This window comes from Mastacembelus armatus, chromosome 14 (genome assembly GCF_900324485.2).
Source record: "Mastacembelus armatus chromosome 14, fMasArm1.2, whole genome shotgun sequence".
NCBI classification, from domain to species: domain Eukaryota; kingdom Metazoa; phylum Chordata; class Actinopteri; order Synbranchiformes; family Mastacembelidae; genus Mastacembelus; species Mastacembelus armatus.
Window position 1 is genome coordinate 15,728,908 of NC_046646.1, and position 19,620 is coordinate 15,748,527.

Sequence of the window (19,620 nt, forward strand, 5' to 3'; positions counted from 1 at the left end):
ACGCTCCAGTGCACGCGCTTGTCCCGACAGGTGAACGCGCGCAGCTGGCTGGTCGCTCTCGGCGCCTGACAGATGGAGTTGCTCTGACTCGGAGTTTGTGCTGGAAGCGTTTGGGCTGAAACGGGGAAGAAATTCAGGTTTTTATCAGCAATGAGAGCTGAACAGACTGAAAATGGAGAAAACTCAACAAACTCGGTGAGAGCAAAGGATGACGGAGTTGTTATTAACATAAGTGACATGTTTTCCTCGGAATGCCTGATGAACTAACGTGAACACTAACAGCTCTGTTATGTGGACTGAATCCTAAAGGCCAAACTTGTATTTAAAAAAACAGTCAACTTAAACTTAATATTTTAACTGGTTTTAAGCGAACTTCGGACAGAAAAAAAACGTTCCTAAATTTTACATAAAATACATGAATTCGGTCAAATAAATATTCACCATACCAGTCTTGTTTGAGTACAATTCTAACACAATCCTTAACTGCTATGCCTGTACTTCTTAGCTAACTGTGTGCTTGCTAAATAAAAGAAGGAAATAACCATTAAATATAATAAGCACAGCCATGATTGTTTTTTTTTTAAATATTTATCATATCATTGGGCTACAATATTCCATTATAACCTGCAAGTACAAGGTAATAAAGATTTATTCAGTAAGATTTATGTTCGAGTTGAAATATTCCCAGTACAAAGTTAACCATGTTGTTCTGGGGGGCTACATTTACATTTAAATCAGTATTTGGCTCTGTAGCTACCCAAGCAGGATATTGCTTTATCAATGAGCCTTTCTATTCCAATGGACAGTACAGGAAGCCAAGCTTATAATGATGTCCTATGCTTAAGAGTAAGGATTTTCATACAGTAAAAGTTTTATGATGGTATGTGATGTCAGAAGTCATGTTGTCCTCTCTGTCTTGTGTTTGGTATAGACATAGGAGGTGTGTGTTAGAGAGAGGGTGAGAGACACCAATTGCCTTTGTAACTCAGGTCTGGTGGCATGGTGAGTGGAATGATAAACAGAAGCCAGTGCTATCCATGTCAGTAGCCCAAAATAGAGGCTAACCAAGAGGGTCTCAAATAGCCACTGAACTCCATATAAGTCTGGTCGACCTGCTTTTGGCTTCCTGTGTGTGTGTGTGTGTGTGTGTGTGTGTGTGTGTGTGTGTGTGAGAGAGAGAGAGAGAGACCCTCACCTGCTAGGATAGCGGGCTTTATATAGCTTCTCTCACTCAGCAGCCTAATGTACTTCCTGTTAATATTTCAAATTGTGTGTCTATGAGGTCAAAATATATGATGTCCTCTGAGAGTTTGTGTTTACCAATCAAAATTCAGCAAATCAGATGTTAGTTTGTTTGTTTTGGTGATTGACTCAGTATTGATACTTCTCTATTGATTAGTTTAAAGCAAACAGGAAGCTGTTTAGACAACACATAATCCACTGCAAGGATGCACTTGCCAAATGAAAATGACCATTCATGGACATTTTGGGAAATAAACTTATTCACTCTGTTGCCAAGAGTTTATCATTGGTACCACTCTTGTGTGAGTACAGTAAATATGGAGTTACCACCAGCTATCTTTGCTTGGCACAGAGACTGGAAACAATTTCTTGGCTAATACCTGTGCTGGCTGTTTGACCATTTGTTCTCCTACTGTACAGTATATGATTTATAGACGTAAGAATAGTCAATTCTGGGTTAACTGAAAAGTGAATAAGAGATTTCCCTTACTATGTATTCATATAATTCTGCTCTTTGAAACCACTGAATTTTGTTAAAATTTTTTAAGTCAATGTCCTGACCCTGCTAACATGTTAACTTCAGCTGGATGGCATTTGTCCTTCAGCTCCATATATACATTTTGTGTCCTCTCATGAGGGTCACAAGCTACAACTGAGGGCCACTTTTATCTTCAGGTCTGTGTCCTCCAGTTTGCGTTCACTACATGGGGGCACAGTGGACTGCAAGTGGGGTTCTTATAGATAAGTGGCATATATCGTATGCAATTTAACCCATACTAGGTTACATAAGTTAGTTTGAATATTTTAAATAATACATCTATTTATTATAGGGAAACAATTGAAGAAAAATGGGTTCAATTGTAACTTCTGGCCCAGTTTTCAGTTTTGTCAGCCACAATGTGAGTCAAATGTCAGTCCGTCACTAACTCCAAACTGATTGCCACAACAGAAATCCCAGATTACCTGGTATATGAAACACCTCAAGTTTGAGTTTTTTTGTCCACATGTCCAATCCTTTCCATCAGCAGAGTGACATGGTGATCAACCAGCTTAAGGAAATCACTGCCATCCAGGACCCACAGATTCTCTACAGAGCCTTGAATGTAAGATCTAAAAATCATTAGCATCTAGGATTACACAAACAGTTGATCGTATTCCCATGTTGTGTAGTGTATTATTTGTTTATTTTGACGGTGCCAGCTAATCAGTGACATCCTCACACCTCTGTGATATTCATAGTACTAAATAAAATAAAACATGTCTTATCATGTCATTGCAGGGTTCTGAGATGTTCAAATGGCATTTTTTAGCTATATTACGGCTTAACACATTTACATTTAATCCAGTTGGCACACAGTGAAGTGTCTTTTCCCAGTTGATAATCTAGTCTTATGTATACCCTGTAACTCAAAACTGCTGCTATTGTTAATCTTTGTGTATTGACATTTACACAATTAAAATTTTTAGCTGTTTATTAATTTTAATGTCATTTTGGTTATCGTGTTGGAGAAAAGTTTGGTTTGGTGTCTTGCACGTGTCTATAGGGTTTATGATGTTGAGTATTAAAATAGAGATGTTGAATAATTTATTTCTACGTGCTTAATGGTTTTGTAATTTTCTTCTTGTGCTACACTGTATTGCAAAATATTCTGCAGGCACTAATAATTTCCAAACTATCTACTGTTACGTTTTCTTTGTTCCCTCCCTTGAAGGCCAGTCAGGGTGACATTGGACATGCTGTTGCACTGCTAACAACCCAATCTGGAGAGGTCCAGGACTCTGGAGAAACGCAGGAGTCAAGGACTTCTGGAGAACCCTGGCAGGGCCAAAAAGGTATGCCCAGGGGCAAAATATGCAGGCACAACTTTCTGACCGCATTGAATTTAGGTTCAAATGCAGTTAAATACAATTAAGGTCAATAAGTGGTGCAGCAAGAAGGTCGTGGGTTCGCAACCTGGCCTTTCTGTGTGGAGTTTGCATGTTCTCCCTGTGCTTGCGTGGGTTTACTCTGGGTACTCTGGTTTCCTCCCACAGTCCAAAAACATGTATGTTAGGTTGATTGGTGACTCTAAATTGTCCATAGGTGTGAGTGTGAGTGTGTGTGGTTGTTTGCCTTTGTGTGTCTATATGTGGCCCTGGGATGGACTGGTGACCTGTCCAGGGTGTACCCCTGCCTTCCACCCAGAGAGAGCTGGGATAGGCTCCAGCAGATCCCTGTGACCCTGGTTAAGGAATAAGCGGGTATAGAAAATGGATGGATGGAACGTCAATAAGTAATGACCACATTCATTTTCAAATATTTGTATGTTAGTGTAGACAAATTAGTCCATCAGCCAAAAGAAATTTAGATTTCAGTCACACAGTCAGATTTGTTAAAAGACTTTGCTTGAATTACAATCCATTTTCACATCTATTCAAATGCTACATAAAATAAGCATTACTGTCAGAGTGTAATTTTTAATCTTTCAGAAACTTACAAACGTTGTCTGGTCATTTTTACCTGTAGGGAATATGCTGTTAGCAACTGTAACAAGAACCTATGAAATAAACAGTAGTTCTTTACTCTTTAAATTAGTGGCCTTAGGTTTTAAACATATAAGTGTATATGATGGAAAAGGCTTATGGTAATTCAGTTTCAAAGGTACGTAATTGCTATAGACTGTTATACAAGTTATAAATAATAGTGTAAAATTGTCTCCTGGCCAGATTTTTCCTTTTTTTTTCTCCTTCCTTTTCAATTTTAAGTATTACAGAGCATCTTCTTGTCTGGGTTGCCTACTTATTCAAGGACATGTCCATAGAAAGATAAAGAACAGTGGAGTTAAAAGCACAGCAGGGAGCTATTTTTTAAGAAGATGCATGTAAACTATTCTGTTCCTCATTTTGATGCAATTTAACATTGGACTGTTTTAACTAGAATTGTTGGATCTTGGTTGTCATGTTGTTGTCTGGTTGTTTAGGAATTTGTAAAGATGAATTGCAGACCGCCATAGAGCTCAGCCTGCAGGAGTCCCACAATGCTCAGGAGGAGGAGAGAGAATTTCATAGGTACAGAAGGACCTGGGAATGTTTTTTTTTTGTTTGTTTGTTTTTTTGTTTGTTTTTTACACAATGCTTTATTTATATGTTTTTGTTTTTTTAATTTACATATGACCAAGTGAGTAACATGGTAACCATTACTTACGAAAAAAACATCAACAAGTTGCCATACTGTATTTAGCACTCCAGGTATTTACTATTGTCTTGTGACATAATTTGTTTCCTCCTGGGAGACTTTTGGGGGATTTGACTCATAAAGGCTTTATGCTACAACCTTATATAGAAGACAGGGAAGCTAACTGAGTCAAACTGTGTTTAATAGAGTTGTCAAATCAATGCTTTCAATGGGTAATTTAATGTTCTATAGGGCTCTGGAGGCCAGTGCAGAAGAGAATGCAGCAAGAATGAAGAGAAAGAGATGTGAAGCCCAGAGTGAGATGTGCAGCCCTGCAGACTGGACCCGCCAGGATGACTGGCCTGTGGGCATACGCAATGTAGGAAACACCTGCTGGTTCAGTGCTGTGATTCAGGTGAGGATAAACAGACCTAAAAAGAATCAGTGCCTCATTGATTGCTTAAAAGTGTTTAGGGTTTGCACAGGGAAAGAACCAAAGTGCAACACTGAAAATTCTGAGGCAATAATGGGTCGGGTCATCTGTGACTGCTCAATTGTCTGCAGCTGTCATAGGAAACTATGACAGGACTGGACTGACATGTAACCTCACCTAATATAAATGCAGTATGAAAGTGTTCTATGTTTTAAGTGTATTTGTGACGTATTATGTTTCGACACATACAGGAATAGTAACATGTTTGCTGGCTTTCCATTTTGTTCTTTTGCCACTGTGCATAATAGCAGTGATGTGTAATAGAATAGGCACCCTTAAACATTTAACACTTAAACACTTAAAGGTAACACATGAAATTCATAATACAGCTATATAGTGCACACCTGGCATATTGTCTGTACACTGCACTAAGCCCTTTCTAAATGTCCACCTAACAGAGTTTGGCTTCCTTTGCTTCTGAGACTTAAATTGCTCTGGGCACTTGGCTCAACAAACATTTACAGACTTGTTTGCCTTCCCAGATTTCTAACTTTAGTTGCTGAGAGATGTTGACCCTTGTTTTCAAGTAGCAAAAGTCTTTGTGGCAATGACCTAGTTCTGATTTATTTTTTTTTCCAGTGTCCAAAATATCAAACATATGTTTAATACATTTAGTAAAAGTCAATTTTTTTCGGTGATCTATAGTTCAAAATATCAGTTAATGAGTACCCAATATTTTTTTTAATTCATAGCAATAATACCACAAAGAGATCTTGCTTAAATCTTGCCTTTTTCATCAATTCTTTATCACGCTGATAGTTAAACATCAGTAGCAAAACAGAAATGTGTGTGCATCCTGCTAAATGAGAGCTTACAGTATTTCACAGAGCTGCTAATTTTATTATAGGTCCATTTCATACTGAATTTAGTCAGGCCTATCAGGTGGCTCGGTGGAAACAGGAGCCCTTATTGAGATGCACAGGCTGCATGGATAATTAAATAGCAAGTGATGTGATGATGGAGCGAATGGCGGGCTTCCTAGTCTGAGACTGAAATGGACATCAGAGAGGCAGTGATTGTTTGTCTCATTGAACTTGGATATGCTTCTACATTGATTTAGAAGTCAAACTCCCAATGGACACGGGTTATTATCTGGGAATAGAAATTGCAAAATGAGGCTGTGTTGTTTGAATACAAATTATCTACAAATGATACTTTTGTTTTTTTTTTTTTGTTTTTTTGCTGGTGTTGATACTGTTTGTTGCAGCTGAACTGATTGTTTTAGATTCACCAGAGCCCAACTCTTGATAAAGCAGTCTTCCTTTAAAAAAGTAATTATGTTATCAGATTGAGGCTGAATGACCGCATGATTCAGTTGTCAGTTCATATTCCCTCTATTATCCTTTGTGGCATAAATTACAGTAAAACTGAGATAAGCTGTAATTGAATTTCCCACTCAAAGGGAAATGTATATCTAGATATTCATAAGTGCTAAGAAGCTCTACTCACCACCACTACATGACATGTAAGACTAACTGATTAGTATAAATGCATTTAGTTTATCATGAGAAATACCAGTAGCATAAAACAAAGTGGCATGGTATGTGTGTTTGGCTATTATGTGTAAAATAAAAACATTTAATTTGGACTGAATAACAGAAACAAGGGAAACTGACAATGAAGTTAAACTGTTCTTAGAAAGACTGGAGCAAAAAAGGTCTGAATTCCGCATGTAATTCAGGATTTATTTATTCAGAAATAACTTATGGAACACTTTTTTAGAAATAAGGTCATGCATGAGGCCCATACTTTCTGTTGAAAATTGTTAAACAAATGAATGCAAAATGGAGGTTGGATTATTGCCAATGTCGAATGCTGACTAGCTAACTAGAATTGACGGAGCATACTGTAAATTGATGCATGGGAATCTGTATTTTGTTTTGGGCAAGCAATATATTTTGCATATTGTAGGTACATGTTTCCACTGATCTTTCTTTGTTTTGTTGTGGTGTTGCAGTCACTGTTCCACCTGCCTGTGTTCAGGAGGCTGGTTCTGAACTACCAACTGTCTGAGCGAATACTGGAGAAGTGTAAGAGCCATTCAGTAAGTAAAGTATGGCTCCCAGCGCATACAAGTATTTTTTTCATAAACAACAGTGTCATTTCCATCACACTAAACTTTGTTTACATACAGTATTTTCAGTGATACATGTTAATTTTACTTAATATTGTAAACATAATGACAATGTGATGGCATAAACAGTTGGAGTTTGACTGAGTTTGTGTTAACAGGACAAGCGGAACATAGCTTTCATGCAAGAGCTGCGCTGTCTGTTTGCACTCATGGTGGGCTCCACCCGCAGATTTGTGGACCCTTCTGCTGCAGTAGAGTTATTACGTGAAGCCTTCAGGACCAGTGAGGCGCAACAGGTACAGCATTTCAGCATTCTAGTGCACATGAAATCTGTGGTCACTACCTTAACCTTACTTGGATTTTTATTTGTGTATTTTAAATACATTAATTAAAATACAGTGTTGGTAAAATTATGTCCAATATATCCTAGTTTCCAAATAATGTGCTAATTAACTTTTTATAGCGTTTTCAACAATGTGTCACAATTTTTCTCAGCAAATGGAGAGAGCTTAGTTTTTGTTACGTCCTTAGCATGGAAGTTCACTGATGAGATAAAAAGTGGTCGTGCAGATGAGGTATCAGAGGTAGTTAAAAGCTTTGAAATATCTAAAGAGCTAACAGTACATAGAATTGTGCAAGCATTTCTTTAGTTCTTAAGCCCTTCATTGGTTCTGCAGGCATCCATACAAAGGAATGAAAGAGCACATCAATGAAAGAAAGAAAGAAAATTTTCACTTTTTTCTTATGTCTCTGTTTCAGGATGTCAGTGAGTTTTCCCACAAACTGCTTGACTGGTTAGAGGATGCATTTCAGCTGGCTGCCAGTGGAAAGTATGTTGTGTTGTGTTGATGTCACTCACATACATGGTTAATGACTAAGCTTCTTCATTGGACCTCTGTTTTCTAAATTACATAAACATGATGTTGTGTTTTGCTTTTAGCGACATAGAAGACAAACAACAAAACCCCATGGTCCAGCTTTTCTATGGCACTTTTGTGACAGAAAGAAGACATGAAGGTATGATTCTATATGTGTTTTAATCATAGTGTCATAATCATTGTGAAGTGTTTCCCCAGTTCTCACATTTATGCGTTTCTGTTTAGGTAACACGTTATGTAATATTGAGCAGTTTGGCCAGTATCCCTTACAAGTGAATGGCTTCAACAATCTGGATGAATGCCTGGAAGGTGCTATGGTTGAGAAGGAGATTGAATCACTACATTCAGATCACATTGTTACATCTGGCCGTGAGGTTAACAGCTTTATCAACTGAGAAACTGTGGAATTTCTACATTCAGTCAGTGTTTTAGCATTTTGATGCTGTGTTAAGAATGTTTCTCTTGGTTGCAGAGATGGTTCAAAAAATTACCTCCAGTCTTGACATTTGAACTCTCGAGGTTTGAGTTCAACACACAGCTCGGTCGTCCTGAGAAGATACACAAGAAGCTGGAGTTCCCACAAATCATTTATATGGACAGGTGACCTACAGATCACACAGTTCTTTTAGTTGCATTTGTCATCACCATTTTTCAGGAGTATTGTCTACAAATGTATGCCATATCATGTGTCTATGTGAATTGGTTCAACAAATCTTAAACACACATACTGATCAGTTTAGGGGAGGGCATGATTTTTTCTTTTTTTATACAGATATCTTCATAAAAATATAGAACAAACCCATGAAAGGAGAGGAGAAGTAAAAAAAATGAAAGAGCAACTTGCAGTTCTTCAACAGAAACTCGAGTGGTGGGTTACCTGTTAAAGCTGAGATCTCATTTAAAAAAATTTATGGCCACAATTCTTGGACTAACTGTTTCCATTTATTTATTTACAGCTACAAAAACTACGGATCAGGACCTACCAAGTATCCTCTTGCAGACATGCTACAGTTTGTGTTGGAGTTTGCCACCACCAAGCCTACAAGTGTTTCCCCTGCTGAAGACCTGAGACCTGCTGCATCTTCACCGACTCCTGCAAGCCACCCCCTCAGTGAACCCATATCCAAAGACAACAGGTAGAGTACTTGACCAGAAAACTGTACACATCAAGGACAAAAGCACAATAATATATTATTTATAGATGTCTAGTTGCACAGGACAAAGAGTCAACAACAGTCATGTTAAAAACATAAATATAGTGCCTATGCTGGTTTGTTAATATAAAGTATACCAGGTATAATTTGAATGTGATTTTTTTTTTTTTCCTTTTTTTTTTGTGCTCATCATTCCTATTAATATATTTTGGTTCATCTTTTCTATTAGTAATAATAGCAGTATACTCACCAAGTTAATTATTGCAATTAAGGGGCCATAATTTTCCTATATTTATATATTTATATTTTTTGCTGTAATAAATCCTTGTGGTTGAAGAAAATAGAGCCTAGAGAGTATAATGAAAAAAGAGCAAGAAAGAAAATGTAATTTTAAGATACAGATTGCTTATATATCTAAATTTTTACAATTACTCACAACCACAGGTCGTACAGACTGTAAGCCATATACTGCACCTGTCCCTTGATGCTTTTCATGCCACCCTTAGTGAACCTGAAGATACAGATTCATCTGAGGGCCTGGTTTCCAGTGTTTCAAGTTGCCAGCGGACCCCCATATATAAGCCCTTCACCCAGTGCAGACACCCTGTTGACTGCCCACCACACCCAGCCCCCCACAGCATCACGGAAGAAGAGCTTCACTTTGTTAAGACCTGCCTACAGCGTTGGAGGACTGAAGTAGAGAATGACATAAATGGTTTGCTAATGCAAATACTCATATTTTGCACACCAACAGTGGTTGTTGTTGTCATGTACGATCAAATTCACTAAGAAAAAGTATTGTATTTCACTAATTTTATCCACTAAGACTACATGAGTCATCATATGCTTTACTCAATTTATAGACTCTAATACCTCTCTGTAAAATGCCCCACTATGTTCACCAGATAATTATTAACTTCATAGGTCTATTGTTTGGTGCTAAAGATATACAGTAGCTTTATTAGAGATTTTTTGCTGGGAATGAGTGCATGGAAGCGGCTAGTGAGAAAATTGGAACAGCGAGCTGAAAGATGTTCAAATGCTGCATCAAGCTGAGGGGTGAGTTGGGTGACACTTTCCACATAGTTATTTGATTAATTGTAAATAATGCTGCCACACCCACTGACAAACCTGTAACAGCAGATGGTGCAGAGCACGCAGAATGTCGTCAGTCTTGTTAATGAAATTACAGTGATCCCCAAACTTTCCAAAAGCAAGTCCACTGCTGCACGTCTTCCTTGACTTTGTTGCACCACAATACATATATATTCTATAAATTTAAATAATTGATACAAGTAAGGTTAAAAAAAAAACCTGCAGTGCACATAAGGAAAATATCACTCCCCTGGTGCAGAGCTGTGTAACTGCACAAAAACGGACCCAGATGTCTTTTAGATGACCGTGACTCATGTCCATTCAAGCAGGCCACAATATATGTGAATTAAGTTATACACATGAATGCCAGCTGAAAAAATTCACCCTGTTCTCCCATATTTTCCAATTATGGGGCAAAGAAGCAAACAATAAAAATATACAAGATATTTCCACATTGCTATAGCTGCACTACAGTATATTGATTTGTTTGTTTCCTTACTGGGCTTTTATTTGGTATTTTGTGTTTGTGTGCGTGTCAGAGCTAAAGGCCAGCATTGACAGACTCACTCAGATGCTTGAGGGCATGTATTCACACAACAGTCTCTGCCAGGTAAGACTTACACTCACTTTATTCACTCTCACAAATATCAATTCAGTCACATACAAATAACAGTTGAATGTTATTCTGTAGTGAACTGTCAGCTCTCAGTGTTTGGATATTGGATCCCAGGAATGTTGGGTGTCAGTATTTATGCTGCTGGTGCTATCTACCACTATTATATAGGTACCCTACAGACTCCACGCAGTGCTCGTCCATGAGGGCCAGGCATCAGCAGGCCATTACTGGGCCTACATCTACGACCATGCCAACAAGCGCTGGATGAAGTACAATGATATCAGCATCACTGAGTCATCATGGGAGGAACTGGAGCGAGACTCATTCGGGGGCATGACCAATGCCAGCGCATACTGCTTGATGTACATCGATGACAGGCTACCCCACCTTATTACAGGTATGTCAACATACTGTATGTACCTCAGACCAATACTGTGATGTGCACAGTCTCTTCTGAAAGTCAGAAATGAAAATGTACTTATTGACAATTAGTTCACACCAGGTGTGAGCACTTAAGAGTACAATAATTGTTTTCTTAAGTAGACACCCTCGATATAAATGCCATGACAAAATGTATGAATAAAAGTTTTTGAAAGTCCTTGAATCCTGCGGCAACAGGATATGAAAACAGATGGGAATCATTAAAAAATACTAAATACAGTATATACATATGATGTATAAAAAGATGTTCCAATTTATTAATGCTCTGGCAGATATACCTCTGCATAGAAATGTACATGTTTTGTCACAGCCACTCTGATATTCTTTGGCTGTGTTGTTTTCTACCCAGAAGACACAGATAATGAGACAGGCCAGGTGCTGCATGGCTTGGACTCCCTGCCTCCCATCCTCAGGCGTTACGTCCAGGAGGATAACCGTTGGTTCCAGCAGGAGCTCAGTGAATGGGAGGAGCAATTCTGCCAGACAGCGACCCCACAAGGAGAGTCTACAGCTTCAGCAGAGCCCACAAACCCTGGTCCAGACAGCGAACAGCCAACACCTGTTGAACCAGCACCCCAGTTGGGGCCCTCCACTGAAGAGCTGGATGATAGAGCTGCTTCAGAACCACAACCAGATCCAGAAACAGAGAAGGATCCAGAGCACAGTCACAGGGAGCCGTCTGGAGGTCTGAAGTGTTGACTAGAGAAAGTGAAATGTAGTTTGTAGAAACCATAAAAGGCTTTTCTGTTTTACATGTATTTTCAGATAAATGCAGACAGATCATCATTCAGAATATATATAGGCCTTAAAAAGTATGTAGTAAATTTAAATTGATTTTCAGACTCAAATATATACAGTACAGCGTTTGAGAAGTAAATGACGGAAGAATACGCAATATAGTAACACCTGTTTGGATTATGTATTTGCCTTTCACATTTCCACATTAAAGATAAATAGAACCTATCAGGCCAACACTCACTCCAGATCCTTACACAAAATTGGAATGAGAACATATATAACTGGAGTAGGGGTAATGTTTAAAATCTGCTACTGTGTATGATTGCTTACAAATTGCACTTCAGATTCTCCACTATAGGAGAAGGTAGCCATTAAATATTTTGCAAATCAAAATAATTTCTGCTTTATTGCAGTGCATGCTCACTCACAGCCTCACTAATCTTTTTCTGACCCTAGAAGAATCAGACTTAATGCCTGTGGAGGCATTAAGACCACAGAGCCCTGGGTCCCAGCCAGATGACAGCAGCAGTGCAGCAGTCACCAACAACTTGGGGCCAAGCCAGAGATGTACCTCAGATCAGAAGCAGCTGCAGAGTCAGGTGGGCAAGTCTGTGATACGCCACTCACTCACTCTCCTTCTGTTGAATATGGGTCAGAAATACCAGGTCACAAAAATAAAGTGTGTACATCTGGGTCAAGGATCCCATTTCACCACTTAGCATAGTGGTGGAACAGCAGGCTTAATGTCAGGCTGGGTATAATGTACAGATAAAGAAAAGCTTAGGACTAATTGGATTCAACAGATGTGTTTGATAGTCGGTCGCTTGATCAGAGGTATATCATATAATTTTTGCTTTATAATTTTATGATAAAATATTAGAAACACCAGTTCCACAGAGGTGGGAAGTAACAACATATACTGTACAATTTTGAGTTACTTGTACTTTTGTACATTTTATAGTACTTCTATTCCAGAACAGTTCAGAGGCAAATATTGCACTTTTTAATCCAGTGAACATATTTAGTTGTGTGTTATTCACAGTTAAAATAAAAGTCAAGCTGTGTACTGAATTTGACCTGACATTTTCCAGATATATTAATTTTACTCCAGGTATTTATAATTTATTCAGATGTGAAGATTAGGGTAGGTGCGTTATTACACGGAAACACATTATGTAGGTCCTGTACTAGGTTTCCAATGCCATTAGAAGGCCATTTAAACACTAGACTGGATAAACTGATGCAGATTATAGATGGATGGACAGTAATGTGTTTCTGCTACATATTTCTTTCTCAGATTCCTGGCCCCGAAGCAGAGCTTAGTAACGAGCCATCATCAGACCTCCATGTGGAAAAGGATGAAACAGAGTTGGCAGGCCTCACCTCTGAAATTGAAGGTGAGTCAGAGGCCTTCAGAGAAGCTCCTGAACATGAAGCAGAGCAGAAATCTGAGGAGCAGCAGCAGGAGGTCCCAGCTAGACAGCAACAGACTGAGAACGAGGTGTCAGAAGTGGAAATCCCAAATGTGGGCAGGATCATGGTGAGGGCTGATGCTGATGGATACAATGAAGAGGTAGGTAGATTTTATAGTGTGCTATAAAATTTGTAGTGAATACTACATTGTTGTACTTTCAAACCTTTTAAGTTAGCAGCGTCACTGAAAGATTTTTGTGGAAACTTTTCAGTATTGTCTGACTTTAAATTTATGACACCAACTTTGCGACGAACATAAACTTGATATTCAAAATTGCAGCTGAAACAGAGGCATTCTAGTCAAAGCTTGCATATGTGGTTTCATCTTCCTGCCAGTTGTTCACTGCTTTTGGGACACATTTTGATGTTCCTGGTTTGCAGTTTGAAATTCTTACTTTGTGGAAATGTCCCACCACTGACCAAACCATGAGAATTTAATTTGGATAAAAATAAAACATTAACAGCACCTCATTACAGAGAGATGGGGTATTAGATTAGTGTTTTAATTTTTAGATATCTTGACTTTGAGTATTCAGTATAATAGTTGTCAGATAGTCAATAACCTGTTTGCTGACCTGCTAGTGTTATCAACACCATTGTTTCTCCTCACTGCTCTGTCATTTCCTAGATGATGCTCACTCCAGCTATGCAGGGAATCATTCTAGCTATAGCCAAGGCCCGACAGACTTTTGACAAGGAGGGTCCTGAGGCTGGCCTCATCAAGGTATCATCTGTCAAATGTCTGTATTAACTATTAGCCAGCAACACTGTATCTACGAAAGTTGCATTAAGTTATTTTATTACTTGCTCAGTCCCTGTAGGAGTCACTGTTAGGTCTGTCAGTCATTATGAGGTTGAAGTCAATGAAATCATGTAACATGCTGCTATATGCTTGCAAGCTATGAGCATTTTGGGAAACTGAAATATTGAAATTCCACAGGCCTTCCACGAGGAGTATTCCCGCTTATATGAACTCTCCCAGGAGGAGACCACACCCCAGGAGGATGCTCGCCTGCAGCATGCTCTGGTCTACTTTTTCCAGAACAAGGCACCCAAGCGTATTATTGAGAGAACTCTACTGGAGCAGTTTACTGACCGCAACCTTAGCTTTGATGAGAGGTACAGGCAGATAACAAACAGCCTGTTGATGAGTCTCAGACTTTGAGTCAAGTTTTCAGAAGGATTAAAAAAGAGAATATAGATAAATTAGTGTATTGTCAATGGATCAAACACCTTAATATCAAGGAGAAACCTGTTGGACATACATTAAAACATGTTGTGAAGAAGTATAAAGGGGTAAGATAAATTGGTTTGTCAGAAAACAGAGAATTCCTGGGGAGTTGTTTATGTGTATTGATGTGTACAAAAAGCAAAGTGAGAAGGCTTTACTCATAGCAGCAGTAGTTCATGGTGTGAACAGGAATAGAGTAGAACATACAGCATGCATATTGTGCCATCTAGTGTCCAGAGTGGAGGTCTTCTGTTCAGTGTGGATGTTCCTATGTCAATCTGGTCCTAGTTTTTAACTATCCAATCCTTTCTGTACATGCAGGGCCATCAGTATCATGAGAGAAGCCAGAGCCAAGCTGCGCCTCATCAAACCAGAAGACATGGACATGGATGAATACTTGGTACTGTCTACAATCAAGTGTTAAATGCTTCTTCCTCTGCTTTGCTGGACATTACATCTCAGCAGACAAAAGCTTTGTCAAATCCCAATCAGCAATATGGAAATATAGAAAATGAATGTAAATACAATTTGTGGTAATAAAACCACATAACATGGTTGTCTCAGCTTTGTGAAAGAGGTTCTGGTTCTGGTCAGTATATTAAATTCCTTATCTGGTGAGTGTATTTGGGCCTGCGTGGTTGGAATTGCAGCAGGGAGAATGTGAACCCAGTGACACTTGGTCACATTGGAATGAGAACTATGCAGATGTCAGTGTTACATAGCTGTTAGTGTGCATCATTCACAGAGCTTTAAATTGTTTCATATCACAAGAACATAGTATCAAAGGTTAGTTATTTGTTAGTAGTTGTTGATAAACAGCTAATATATCCAGTACTCAAACTGTTACATGATATTCTGTACTGCTCTTTTTGTCAACAGTGAACTGCTCCTACTAAATAGTATTGTCTGTGGATCACACAGCCTGATATCCTATTCCCCTGTGCCACTGTTTGCTTTAGCTTGTTCCCTCATTTCCATGAATACCTACGATCTAGTTTGGTCTTTCATTCCCATATTGCTGGTGGAAATACTCACCAGCCTTTCAAATTTGCAGCTGAAAATTGTCCCCAACAAATGGACTATTTACGCTTGTTTGAGTAGTGCTCTGTAATGTAAAAACCTTTTTGAAAAAGCATAAATTTATGACATTTTCTAAAGATGGACATTGTTGGTTTTAGTCTTGTTAAGGGTTTTTTGACAATAACAAAAAAAAATAGAATTGCAGCATTATCCTTTAAGAGAATAATTAGATTTAGTAAAACAACCTGTTCTCTATTACAAAATAAATAGCAGTTTCAATTGTGTAAGGTGATTAGACAATTTAAACTGTACTCAGCCAATGACCAGTTTAGCATTAAACCATGGTGTCTGTAATGTTTTACCTACATCGAAATTGAGTTAGCACTAATTGCAAAGAGCAGGTGAAGTGACTGTGCTGTCTGCTCTCTCACAGCAGTGGCATGATGACTACAGGCTGTTCAGGACAGTGTTTGTCTACCTGCTGACGGGGCTGGAGCACTACCAGAATGGAAAGTAGGTGTTGAACATTCCCCACTACTCTACATAACCACCATTTGTCAGATGAGTTCTGTTGTTCTATTCATCCACTTAGCTGTGTGTTTACACATATTTTACATTATGTGTGAATATTGTACTGAATAAAAAACCTCTGTGTTCTGCCCTTTTAAAAAAACAAAACAAAAAAAAACACTTACTCTTTATATACTCAAAAGGTTTCTTACCAAAAATGATACCACATTTTCTTTAAAGGATAAATCACAGTGACTGCTGCTTTGTGTGTGCTGCAGGATGCGCGAAGCACTGATCTACCTGACTCATGCGTATGAGAGTAACGCCACCCTGCTGGGGAACGGAGAGAAACGTGGAGTGGACCAGTCTCTTATTGCAGTTTACAGGAGGAAATGCCTCACAGTAAGTACAGGTTACTGTTTAAAAATAAATGTGGACATTGTTGACTGGGCAAACTCCATCTGCTGTTGAAAGGCCATTTGATCACAAGCTGTGTTCTGTATGGTTTTCACAAACAATTCCAGTCATCTGGTTAAAGAATCTTTATTATTATGCACTACAGAAGTGCTTTTAAATATATTTGTCTGCTTTATTGACACTTCATTGTAAACTGATGAAAATAAAAAAAAAAAAAAAAAACTCTAACATAGTGTCTACAGAGGAAATCTAGCAACGATTGCTTTAACTGTCTTCTACATCTTTCCATCAATCACACTGCAGGCGTTGAATGAAAGTGCATCGCGGCTGTTTTCCAGTGGGGAGGAGAGCAAGGTGGAGGAAGGTGTCACCATCATGAACGAGGCCGTCATACCCTGTCTTCACCTGATGAGCCATGACTTGTCTTTATCGCAGGAAGACCGGGAAGCTATGGAGAGCATCCGCAGCCACTGGTGCTGCTGCCTGGGCCAGGACATGGATGGTAAGACTAGCTGTATTAACACATCAGAACATCAGTTAACAATCTATTGATCTATATATGTTATATTTAAGTTTTTGTCTATTCAGTGTTACATAATTTGTTGTCAGAGTTTTGTCAATTGTCACCTTTTTTTTTTTTTTCTAAAGAGATTAGGAAAACAATAATTCTATAAGGTGGCTTGCCACATTTATTGCACTGCAGACTTTTGGGATGTTTTCAACATACAACATTCATTAGACTTAATCAAACCATAAAAGACACCTGAATTGCATTTATTTTTTTATTTAAATACACAAAACTAACACTGACAAACAGCAAAGTAAAGTATCCTAAAACAAACCTCTGTGTTCAGACTCATTACAGGTAAAGCTGGGTGAGTTTCTGCCCAGGGTCCTCGATGGCTCAGCTGAGGCAGTGGTGCTTAAAGACCCACCCAAAGTCCATGACAACCAGGCCCACGACCTGTGCAGTCGCCTGGCTGCTGTCATGGAGTCCATTCACAACACTACAATAGTCATTGTCAAGTAAGGTCCTAAATGAAACCACCAGCAACCTCTGTAAACCGTGCGTCCTACCTTCAAGTAACTCAGCTGATGGATTGTTCTGTGCTGTCACAGACTGTGGGGTTGAGCCGATGTGTAGTTTTGAACAAGCCAAATTTTGCATTTAATTCTATCTACTGCTTTGGTATTACTCATGTATATCACTGTGATGTTTTAACATTGCAAGCTCTAAGCACTTATGTGTAGCTAAGCAACAGGGCATCACTCATGCTCAATACAAAAGCATCAGCACATCAATTTTAACCCAAAAGTCATCAACTAACTTTATAATTTCAAATGATCAAATTACATCTTCAGCGTTAATCTCAGTAGTTTCTGAGAACAATAGGCAGCAGGAAGCTGTATACTTCCTGTCTGCCCACCCACCACAAGCAGCAGCAGGCATCAACTAAACAACAGAAATCATAATCACCTAAAAACAGCAGCATTTTGTGCAAAAGAGGCACAAAAGGTAGCAGCCTGCTGTAATTTATTCTCTCTTATGATCTGCAGAACGAGCAGTCCTAATGCAGTTATTTATTGACAAGATTTCATTTAATATCTACTTGTTTTAGATGACTTTGTAGACACATTTGTACTCTCCATTCTAAAGAGCATGATTTACTCATAATCAGGTCTGGTACTACACAGCACTCTGTTCTGATTCCTAAAAGAACTGAGAGAGCTGTAAATGTTTTTAGTTAGCATTTTAGAAGAATTGAATTCTGATTGCCATGTTTAACTCTTTAGGAATTGATTGAATTGGTAGGACCTGAGGATCGTTATGCTAACCATTTTGAACGCACAATAAAGACTTTATATAAGGCTGAAAAAAAAAAAAAACACTGCACATTTGTACTGCACAGTAACAAATACTGTTTCATAGTTTTTTTTAATGTATGTTTTATATTACTTTGTATTTTTCCAAAACATACTGGAAAATTTCACATGTAGGTGAAGCTAGAAAAATATACAGATACAGTCCTTTATATATGAAAATATTAATAGGTCCAGCTATTGCCCAGCTGTTAGAAAGACTTACAGCCCACTCATATGTATAGATCTCAGTAAATTTGTGTACTGAATCTGAAATGAGTGGCAGCTCTGCTTTGTTTGAAGGTTCTTTTGTACACATATAAGCCCCTTGAAAGGAAACACATGGAATTATGATTTGCAGGTCAGCAACTTTGAGCTACTGTAACAGCCATTTCTGGCTCCTGATGTCGCACTGGTTTTTCACTTTTACTCTACTTGTGATGATACTCAATAAATGTTTTAAATACTCTCTATAAACCTCTTTTTTATTTACTGTCTACACTTGTTTAGAGAAACCTGCATGTTCTTCTAAAAGTCATCTTTGCAATTCTTCTCATTTACCTTGAAACCATGAAATATGTAAGGTGGTCTCTGGTATAGTTCACCTGAATATTTTAAGGAATAAAGTTTTCAATATTTTAAATTTTATAGTTTAAACTGTCAAAAAATTTGGTGAAAAGACAAAACGCTAACACGCTAAAACACTAACTAATGAACTGCAGTAGAGCCTGATGAAACAGTCCAATGTGTCACTGAGCTCAATTGTCCAAAATCTGTACTTCATCTAAATCCCATATACAACGTACTGCTACCACAATAACTGACTACAGCACCAAATGCGCATTAATCCATAGCTGGAGATGGTCCCTGTGCCCGTGCTATTTTTAAGGCTTAAATTGCCAATAGCACACATAATCTTACCTAATTCAAATAATCAACTTTTATCTGTGTATAATACTGTGCTACAACAGTGTGCTCTTTCATTATGAAACAGCCTTTACCATTAGCCAGGTTTAAGAGTGCATCAAAGATGCAATTATACTGAGACTACAACAATTACACAAGTGAGTAATGGTCTGTCCTGGGGTCGATAAAGTTCTAATTTTAACTAGTTCCTGTTTTCCAAAACTGCCCTCATTCAGGATGTGTAAGGACCAAAGTCAGATGAATTGTTATTACTCCATCTGCAGACCAGCGTTAAAGGAATGTGGTGTATTTCCTTGA

General features: G+C 38.4%; 1 protein-coding gene across 3 annotated transcripts; it reads left to right on the forward strand.

Moving 5' to 3' along the window:
- Positions 1-23: 23 nt before the first annotated feature.
- usp28 (ubiquitin specific peptidase 28) lies at positions 24-18,867 on the forward strand. Of its 3 annotated transcripts, none has more exons than XM_026329151.1 (26): positions 24-195; positions 2,268-2,345; positions 2,955-3,075; positions 4,203-4,290; positions 4,649-4,811; positions 6,847-6,933; positions 7,122-7,259; positions 7,723-7,793; positions 7,904-7,980; positions 8,067-8,215; positions 8,314-8,441; positions 8,614-8,709; positions 8,798-8,977; positions 9,502-9,710; positions 10,630-10,700; positions 10,875-11,103; positions 11,497-11,832; positions 12,345-12,484; positions 13,183-13,458; positions 13,987-14,082; positions 14,299-14,477; positions 14,911-14,989; positions 16,043-16,122; positions 16,398-16,521; positions 16,840-17,038; positions 17,391-18,867. In XM_026329151.1, exons 1-26 carry the CDS (start codon positions 151-153, stop codon positions 17,564-17,566), a joined length of 3,615 nt encoding a protein of 1,204 aa, XP_026184936.1. In that variant the 5' UTR covers positions 24-150; the 3' UTR covers positions 17,567-18,867. The 3 variants fall into 3 exon arrangements, with proteins under 3 accessions (XP_026184936.1, XP_026184934.1, XP_026184935.1); XM_026329149.1 differs by having other exon boundaries at positions 25-195; positions 12,342-12,484; XM_026329150.1 differs by having other exon boundaries at positions 25-195; positions 2,271-2,345; positions 12,342-12,484.
- Positions 18,868-19,620: the final 753 nt, after the last annotated feature.